Source organism: Tyto alba, unplaced genomic scaffold (assembly GCF_018691265.1).
Source record: "Tyto alba isolate M040663 unplaced genomic scaffold, T.alba_DEE_v4.0 Super-Scaffold_39, whole genome shotgun sequence".
Taxonomy (NCBI): domain Eukaryota; kingdom Metazoa; phylum Chordata; class Aves; order Strigiformes; family Tytonidae; genus Tyto; species Tyto alba.
In genome coordinates, this window is record NW_024881314.1 from 12,740,469 (window position 1) to 12,750,834 (window position 10,366).

The 10,366-nt window shown below is 45.2% G+C and overlaps 1 protein-coding gene across 3 annotated transcripts in view; it reads left to right on the forward strand.

Annotated features, from left to right (window-relative positions):
* Positions 1–8,101, forward strand: part of SHISA6 (shisa family member 6) — a 259,546-nt gene extending 251,445 nt beyond the window's left edge. For all 3 annotated transcript variants that reach the window (XM_042802651.1, XM_032992102.2, XM_042802652.1), the window contains one exon: positions 1,937–8,101. In XM_042802651.1, coding sequence (XP_042658585.1) covers positions 1,937–2,487 — 551 coding nt within the window. In that variant the 3' untranslated portion in view covers positions 2,488–8,101. The remainder of the gene's footprint in view (positions 1–1,936) is intronic.
* The last annotated feature ends 2,265 nt before the right edge of the window (positions 8,102–10,366 follow it).

Here is a 10,366-nt window from a genome sequence, read left to right on the forward strand (position 1 = left end):
TGTATAAACCTATAGATTTATGGCTATGTCAGAAGAAATAGAAAATTTCCACCATATTTAACTACTAGGCCAGTTGAATGCCTACAGAGACTCTAAGCATCGGAAGTGAGACCATCTGCCTCACCTGCCTCATGATTGCCCAGATTGTCCTGCAGCAGAACTTTGCTCTTTTTATCACTCAAACATCCTCAGAAATTCCATTCATGTGAAATTTTCATCTTCCACCATCTGATACTTTCCCATCTTATATCACCTACTACTGAATAAAATACTGGAGCTGAGAAAATCAGTGGGGTTCCTCTTTATTATAATTATCATGTATCTTTATCATACTTGTCTTGTCAGCAAAAGTTTCCAAAGGAAATTTATGACAGGTCCCAGGAGCTGGACAGGACATATAGGAGATGATGTCTTTGCCCATTAACACCTGGCTCAAGACTAGTAGGGCAAGTGCATATTGGGTCATGAGTGTGTGCTCCCAGCTCTGCAGTATCTATGCCAGGCTGCTCCCATAAGGTTACTTTACAAGAAACCTTGTTTCAGCTGTAAGGTGGAGAAAGTTGCTTTACCTTTGCATGAGGAATCCCCTTCCTGAACACCAGTGGGTGTTGTGCTGTCTTCTCCAAGGAGAGGATGGCTACCTGCCAGGTGTCTGTGGTGGGTCTCACTCTGGGGTCTCCTGAAGTCACTGGTGATCCAGAAAGGATGAGAGATGCTTTTGGACACATCAAGAAAACATCTCAGAGAAAGAAATGAGGAAGTCTCATACAGATGATCAGTGTTCAGCATTAAACATGTCTCCATCCCCTGACCCACGGACGCCTGCGTTGTGCTCTTCCACTTACATCAGTATACTTTGGTAAGGTACTGATGTTCCATGCTTTACACCCCTGCAGCCACAGGCACATCATGACAGTTCACAAGCTGCACTGGGCTTGAAGCCCAAGAACTGCTAGTCCTCCTTCCAGATAGGTAATCCCAGTACCCCGATTTAAGGTATATGAACAACAAATAGGTTTACCAGAAAGTTGTTTTTTTCTGTTGTTTTTAAAGAAATCTGAAATAATTGTGGAGTTGCTTCTTCAAGTTACAAGTTAGTTGAATCGGGTCATTCTAGCTGCTGTAAAATTAAAGTGATAAAAGGATTAAAGTATACATCTGCAGTATTCAACATCCCCTATGAGTCTGAGCCATTTATCTGAAAGACAAAAGGGTGTGTGTGTGTGTGTGTGTGTGTCTGCTGAGTTTCCAAGTAATAAAGAGATCATTTAAGACACAGAAGCAACAGAGTAAGAAATGTTCCATGTGACAAATTCTATTATATTAACCAAGGTGTCTGAAAAAATGGAAAATGAAACCTTAGGCAGATGATTAGGTGTCTCAGAGAGATCATCCTAGGCCCACCAAACATGCTTTGTGATCACATTTACAAATATTCAAAAACAGTAATTAAAAATGTGATGAGGTCACTTATGAATTCCAGAGCATATCCACATCTGAGGCCAGAAATGAGGCATGAGTTTCTTCAAATGTGGAACTTGCCTGCCTCAGCTCACCTTCATTGTGCTTTCTTTACAAGTGCATTGTGAAGGTGACATTTGATAATTTCTCCATAACTCACTGTTCATGTAAATCACGCAATACCATGGTCTGGGCTCTTCAGCGTATGGAGTCTGTTGTGTCAGAAGGTGTGATGCATTGCACAGGGGTGTACACCTGTCTGCGTGCAGTTATCACTCTCACTGTCTGTCATAAGCCCACAGCAAAACAACCCACACAGGGCTGACGTCTCTCTGACACGGACGTCCATGCCCAGGTCCAGCTGCTGGTAGATGGTCCCTCGGGCTGCTCCAAGGCTGTGTGCTGTACACAGCCCCTTTTCACCCTGTGGGACAACGCTCCGACATTTCTAACTGTTCCCTTTCCTTTCCCACAGCTGACAAAGAGGCTGATGAATACTACATGAGGAGGAGACACCTGCCCGACCTGGCAGCCCGGGGCACACTCCCTATCAACGTCATCAAAATGTCTCAACAGACCAACCACAGGGACAGGCCCCGCCGTCCCATCAGGGCCATGTCTCAGGACAGGGTGCTGTCTCCTGAGAGGATCATGCCCGAGGAGTTTAGCATGTCCTACGAACGGATCCTCTCAGATGAGCAGCTTCTGTCTGCAGAGCGCCTCCACTCCCAAGACCCGCTGCTCTCACCCGAGCGGTCGGGGTACCCCGAGCAGTCTATGTCACGGGCATTGTCACACACGGATGTCTTTGTATCAACACCCGTCTTGGATCGCTACAGGATGACAAAAATGCACTCCCATCCTAGTGCCTCAAATAACTTGTACAATACCTTAGGGATGAACCCAACCTCTGCCAAGCGCCAAGCATTCGCCTCCCGACGGCACAACACAGTAGAACAACTGCATTATATTCCAGGACACCACCATCACTACCGCACAGCAAGCAAAACAGAGGTGACTGTTTGATATGACCTCGTGCATTGTAGATACTCATTAAGGACTGGGGTGGCCTCAGCACCCCACACTGCAGTGGCCTTATAGGCCAAGATAACCTCTAATAACACAGTGTCTGAAAAGACTTCTCTGACAGTCCCATCCACGTTGTTTTTAAAGCCACCCCTTCATCAGTGACATAAGAAGAACCCAAGCAAGCAAACAGATGATAGTGAGGGATAATAGAGGAAATTTCCTGACGTGCATCAGTTTCTGTCAAAGAAAGCCATAGTAGTAAATGGCTCCTTCCAAGGGCTCACCTGCATTATCTCATCGTTTTGACGAATTTAGAACTTTTCAGTTGCTACAAGTAGAAGCAGTTAGTTTCATGCAGCCCAAGACAGGGAGGAGGAAATGCAGCATCCCATCCTGGCAGGAAGGGGTCCTGTCCTCAGGCCTCATGTCAGCCCTCATGTTTGGCCTTTCTGTAGCAAGTAGGTAAGCTCCTGGCTGCAAGGGATCACCTCCAGGCAGCTCGCTATCAGCCAGCATCCATACATCTGTTCTTCCTTACCCTTGGAGTGAATTCAAGGGCACATTTTTCTAGGGGACTGGCAGATCTAGGGAGAAGAATAGCCTGGCTGAGAAATTAGTTTATATTAAATATACTCATAAGATAAAAATATACTAGTGCCTACAAATCGCCTGCTCTCTCACTGTAGGAAGTAGTGGGGTTGATGTGTTCAATAAGCACAAATATGCTGAAATGCTTGTTAGACCCTTTTCTCCACTCATTCTAGTATCTTGGTGTCTCCAACATGTAAATACGAAGGAGGAATAGGGTTTCTCTTCCTCCAGCTTCTTGCCACTGCTGAACCTAAAGCACCAGAGTTCAGCTTTGCGTTGCTGACCTGTGCCGGGGGAAGTCCTGGCTCCACTGAGACCCCTGCAAGGCAAGCCTACCACACATTTCATTGAGCCTGGATATCTCCCCAGAAGTTTATTTTCCTGATAGCATTTTCCACTGGTCCATTTCTCCTGTTTCTGAGCATATTTTCTCCTCTCAGTTACAACCTAGAACTCCATATGTAGCAAATCTTTTTCTAGCCCTTAGCAGAAGCACAAAGCTGAGGGTGTCTGTCTACCAAAAAGCAGGTCAGTAATTTTCCATTATTTTCTCTCCATGTAATGGCCCCCCAAGAAAACCTTACAAATTCCAATTCCACTGAGTACTAAACCTAACCATGAAGATAGTTACATTTCATGCATATAAATTATATATCCAGCATAATTATAATAAATGGGCATGTTGTATATCTGATATAATGTTAATTAGATACTGTATATTTGTAAAATCTTTAAAACATAGACTTGTGGGTCCAGAATTTGTGAGGGTTTTATCTTTGGCTTTCTAGCCATATTGGGCTTTGCTTTGTTTTTTGTTGGGTTTGGTTTGTGTTTGCTTTTTTTTTTTTTTCCTTTTTTTTTCTTTGTACTTGTGTTCCTATCAGATTCTGTAGAACTAACTCACACTAGAACATACTTCTGCAGTCAGGAAAGGGTCTCAGAGGTTTTGAAGGCCAGCCAGACCCAGAGCTGTAACTATTAGTTCTGGACACTTTCCAGTACCCACCATCTATGGTGTGCACTCAAAGCCCTACCACATGCACACACCCATGCTGCCAATCCAAACGGCAGGCATGATCCCACCTCTGGGTGAAATAACGACTGACTTCAGGCTGTAAACACATTGCCATGCAGTACTACTCTCTTAATGTCCTACATTCCCACACTGAGGCTTTTCCTACATGGTTTTTCACTGAACTCCATTTAAATTATCTCTGCCCTTCTCCCTCCCCTCAGATACCTCCCACCTCCTGGCCTTAATGACATTCCCAGCTCAACACTTCAGTCCTGTAGCATACAATGATTGTAGGTTGTTGTGAGCTTGAGTCTTGTGTAAAGGCTTATGATGCAGCACCAGGTTTTTCTGGTGCAGGGTAGGCAGGAGGAGCACCCTCTCTTCCCCTGGTGGGATGTAGAAGCAGACCTCAGTGCGGTGACCATGGGGCTTTTCCAGACATTACCCTGTCCTGGGGCTACTGGTCCTAGTTCATGAGCTTTCTTCTGCCCCACCTGATGGAGACTGTGTTGAGAAAGGACTCCACCTATGAGAAGTACTGGGACTTTGTTTGATGGAAACTGAGCTGGGAAGGAATAAATAAGTCTCCATGGTTCAGATGGTCATTACCATGCAGCCTTGGGCAAACTCATTCTGAGCAACAACCAGAATTGTCTGTGGATCAGGGTGGCAGTTCATGGCATGGGAGGGATGAGAGAGAAAAGGCTCAGACCTCATCTCCTGACCCCTTCCCTTGATGGACACTTCTCTCCCCTGTCTACCTCCAAGCTCCTCAGCTCAGTCACTGGCTATTTCTTCATGGAAGACAATCCTTGTGAAAATATTGCCCTTGCTGACCTTCCCACAGACCGAAGTTTGTGACTCTTGTGAAGATAAGAGAAACGCACATGGCTGATGGGGCAGCAGTTCCTGCTGAGGTTCTGGGGATCTTCCATTCACTCTTGGCTCAAGTAAAGCCAGGATATCCCCCTCTGCAAGCAGGGAGATGTGAACACTGTGGGAGAGGAGAGTCCACCCTACGGTCTCTAGCAGTTGAGGTGGCAGAGCCAGAGGAGCAGAGGTCACAAGGCCACGGGTAGGTGAACACTCCTCTTTTTCCATTTCCATAGCTATATGTCTCAAGCTCTAGTCTTCATCTAAATGTTCCATTTGTGAACTAAGAAGCTGTTGGACCAGATGCAAATATGGAATTTCTTCACTCAAGTAGCCCGTGCAGATGCTGTGCTGTGATCCAGGCCATTTGTCCTCAGAGCCTTCTCTTATTCTGACTGATAAATATCACAGGGCCTCTGTTAACTTGTCCAACCCGGGCAATAATCTTCCAAAGAAATGTTATCCCCATTTCTTCGTCTTTTCCACTCACTCAACTGTTTCAAGAAGATGTGTCCCACAAGAACCATCAAAAAGTCTTTCTAGGCCAAATTTCTTCAGGGACTCTGCCATCACCACAGAAAATTTTCAGCAAATTTGTTTGGGAAGGCACTATGCCCTGGATGATGACGATGTGTTCCTGGGCACCATGTGTTCTCATGGCTTGCTTTGTGTGCTGGAATGGGTTGGTAGCTAGAGCAGTAGCATTTCAGCATTCATAGGTGTTCTTATGTCATTTGTTTTCCTTATTCTGAGAGCTTGCCACTGAAAGGACACTTGACCCAGGACTGGGTGTCATGATCCACAGCCTGGTCCCCAGCACCTCAGTTCTCTGTGGTCAACATGTGATGATAATGGTAACGCTTTCCTGTTCCCCAGAGGCGTTAGGGGGGTTTGTACCATTATGTTGATGAAGTGCTTTGAGACCCTCTCACAACAGACACTGTAGAAGAGCAAAGCATTTTTATTAATACTGTCATCATTGTCCTGCCACATCATGTTGGATGTGTTGCAATCCAGTGTCTGTCCAGAATGAGAATGCTGGGGTGTGGGAGTGTGGTTCCCCCGATTTCCCGTGTCTCTCCTTCTGGTCAGGGTCCCTAGCAGGCAGCAGCACTAAGGGATGCTGTTACTTGCGCTTTGACCTTTCTGCTTTCTTCTCATGTCTGAGTCACCATAACATTCTGCACTCAGGAGAAAAGCAGAAAGCAGTCACATTCCTCTGTACAGTAAAATATAATCTGCCTTGATTAATCTGATATACTCTGAAGAATTGATCTGTCTTTTTCTCCAACCCACAGGTGGAAACATACATCTGTGGAGCATCCAGTTCCCAGAATGCATGTGCAGGGACTGGGGGAGGGTGATGTAGAAAAATTTATATTATTTCCTACAAACTGACAATTATTTGCATTCCCCAAGCAGCAATGCATAATAGTGAGCTGCACTGGATTTTATATGACTCTCTCAGTAATACAGATACAAGTATGTATATGTATACACACACAACTACATATATATACATACATACTGTAAAATACAATCATTAAGTTCTGACTAACCCTGTATCAATATAAGCTTCCAAACTATACTGAATCACTCTTTGAAATGTGGAAAACTATTTTTAATGAACCACATAGATCACCACATGGAACGGAAATTTTGTCATAAAAGTCTTCTAATGCCAGTGAATCATGTTTTAAGGAAAAATGAAATATTTTTCAATGTTTTAATGTTCCTTTTATAAATGACTATCTGTTACTTGGGGATGGGGGGGGGGTGGGTGGGTGAGAAGAAACAGGGACAGTTACCTGGGAGTAAGCCCTCCTTTCCTGGCCTAGATTTAATTTCTCTCTACTGTTCTGCTAGCCTGGCTGGCTGCAAAGCTAGTCCCATGATCCTGGGCTTCCCGCATGCATATTTCTGTTCTTGTGTCTATCAACCAGAAGCATTCCCACCAGGAATCCACAAGAGCCTGGCATCAAGTTTTTTGTGAGAGATTGGTAGCTCCTGGTAGCTGGGAAGGTGTCTTCATCTTCCTCCACCACAACAAAATCATCATGAAACGGGGTAACTTTAATTGTATTTGAAGTAAGTGTTCTAATTTGTGATTAATTTGCCATCTTAAGTTCATGTGATGGAGATGAGTTTTGTTTCAGATTTAGTGCTTAAGATGGAAGGAGGGACTATGATGAAATATATTTAACACACAGGTTTCATGTTCCAGTAGATTTCAGACGAGTGAAAAGTTAGTAGGGGAAATATGTGAGAAAGGGGCTTAAATATTTTCATAAAAAGTGTTGTTAGCTTTCATAACAAGTGTTGTTAGCAATAAGCCTGTGTTGGGGCTGCTCCTCAGAGAACAGCCACTTCTGTGTTGCGTGGGGGTCAGCGGATGGTGGGAGGTCTCATTCCCAGCCTCTCTCAGCTGCTTCACGGCTGTCGAGGAGGTGCCCAAAACCCACCTGGGAAAACCGGCCTGTGCTTCACCCGCTGGAACTCCGGGGGTGAGGGGACAGCCGGGCCATCCCGTTCGAGCCTGTTACTATAAATCTGAAGGAGATCTCTGCTCTCAGCCACAAGCGAAGCGGCGTCCCGTGCCTGCCCCTGCCGTGACCGCGGGACGCCCGGGAGCTCTCCATGCCCGCCGCTGCGCTGCAGGGAGACCTGCCACCCTGACCCTCTGCCCGCGTGCTTCGTGCTGGCTCCCGACCTCGGGTCTGCAAACACGTTAGACATTTTTGTAGCAGGAATTTCTTGGCTCTGAGAAAGACACTTCTTACTGTAATATTTTTAGTTTGGGGGACAATATTTCCTAAGAGGGACTAAGTGGATATTTTTGTGCTTTAGCCCAGTTTATGGATTCCATGTTTATTATACAGTAGTACCGAAGAGGAAGTACATTTGTATCTGTAACTTTGCACAGACTCTTGGTTAACCATTAAACAGGCTTCAAGATGAGCAGTATTTGACTGTTTTTCTCTGTATTATTCTTGTTGTTATACTTACCTGTAAAAGCACATTCTGTATGTACTGTAAACAAAAATATTATCAGTTTAGTAAAATTTAGAGTCTTAAGGATTTTTCCACTTTTGTCAGTAACAAATATTTATGGATTAAAAAATAAAGGCAATTTCAGCATATAAATTGTTTCTTTTTTGATATTTATTGGGGAAAAAAAAAAAAAGGCCTTTTTCTTGGCAGCCTTCCCGATCTTTGTAACAAGAGTTTGAAAGGTAGATATCTAATATCTATATTTCTGTGTGTAGTTAAATAGCATCTATTAAAATTAATGCTACAAGGTCTGGAAGAGTCATTATTTTTACGTATTTGTTTACTGCATTTCATCATCATGCCAGAAAATAGCAGGCAGAGAAGCAAGACATTACTATTTGCTGTAAAATTTTGTCATGCAAGCCTGTAAGATTTTATTTTAAAGTTGCCCTTCTTGAATTTTGCATTCATAAGCCGTGATTCATTCTCCATCTAGAAAGCCTTGTATTGCAAAATTGAAACTGTGAAATGTCCCATGACATTGGAGGCTTCAACAGGGGCTTTGCTTTGTCTGTTGGCAATACTGCACACACGGGGGTTTCCCTGTCATTCTGAGATGTGAGAAGTGCCAAGGAGGCCAGAGAGTGTTCCTCACTAAACAAACCCCACAGGGGGTAAAACTTCATTTTCATTGCCACCAGCTCTGAGTCTGGGGTTTCTTACTACTATGTCTAACTGGGAAACGTGGCAGGATTTTTTTCTTGCCTTTTGTGGAGGAAATGTCAAATTTTATATCTCCATTTTCGTATTAATTTGCCTTCACCATTATGCAAATTTGCTTGCATTAAAAATGAGATCGCTAGTAATTGGGAAGGATTGCTGGAAATAAAAATTGTTGAGGCATCAGCATCCTTTCGCAGCACAGCTCGGGGAGTGGACGAAGGAGGACCGGCACTGCAGGTGGTGCTGCCCTCCCAGCATGGGGCTGCTGGCAGCCCGTCCCTGTACTGCAGGGCTTTGGGAGAAGCTCTCCTTACTCAGTTGTGCCACGTCTCTGGCCCTGTCCCTTCTCTGCCACCTTGCAGCTCTGGCACTGAGATTCAGAGGAGTGCTGCTGAGATAACATCACAGGGCTAACGCCTCAGTCATCCTTCCCGGCAGCTGCCTCCCTTCTCATGGAGCAGAGGTTATCACATCACCATCACCCATTCATTGAGCACCAAGATCTCCTCTTCAGTCTTTCCTCGGGAATAGCTTTCTGTTGCTTTGCTGCTCAGCTTAAATAGATGAGCTTTGAGGGGTAACACCCCACTATTACCAAGAGTAGACAATCATTTTCCAGGGTAGCTCCAGTGGGAAGACCAGACCTGTTTGTAGCCCTTTCGCCAGGTTAGTGCCTGGGGTCTCCTATCTCCATAAGAGCAGAGCTCAGTCAGCAAAGCATAACCAGCACTTCCTAAGAAACATGTGAACCCAGCAGAGTTAATTAAAATGCATTTTTAAGGGAGAAGTTTCATTTTGCCTGGCAGTTCTATTCATAATTACCCAATCCCTTGTAGCACTAATAAGTGGGGAGGGAGTACTGGGGAATTAGCTAATTTTTCGACTTCCCATAAAAGGTATTGAAGAGAACAGCAGGATTTATGGTGTTGAAAGCCAATGATGACTGAGATGAAGCTGGAGCCAATTCTTACCTCAAAGGACAATAAAGAGCATTGTTTCCAATTCCTGTAGTAACTGATTTCAGTATTTTGGTGAAAAGCTTATGCTCTGTTAGCCAGCCTTCATTCAAGCCGTCTTCACTGGCCCCACAAAGTGATGTCTGCAGGATCTCTGGTGGTGGCCGAGAGCAGTGTCTCCAGCAGCCTGGGCAGCCTGACACCACCCCAGATGAGGTCCCTGCAATGCAGCGTGTTTCTTCACAGGTGTGACTGGAGGGACACTACGGTGGATGTTGTGGAAGAGAGTGAGCCGCTGGCCCACCCTGCCCACCGCTGGCACGCACCTAGCCAGGGCATGGCACAATCATTCCCACGCTGCCTGGGGGAAGGTGTGGTGATGAAGGCTCCATCTCACCTCTCTGGGGAGTGGTGCACAGAGCAGAGCTACCCCAGCAGACCCGCCCGGTGGGACAGGGACAGGCTGACCTTTATCTGGAAGGACTTGGGAATGGGCATGGTGGTATGGGTGTGGGGTTACCTGAGGAACAATAGGGCTGGATTTTGCCAGCTGTTTCTTTTCCTTGATGGAGACACCCTGATCACAGGTCACTCCTCCAACAGGGTCCTGGTAGCACCGCCAGTGTTAGCACAGAGCAGAATCAGATCTGTGCAGAGGGAAGATTCAATTAGCAAGACAGCAATCATTCCATCTGGGAAGGTTAAGATCCTCACATGAAGTTTTCAC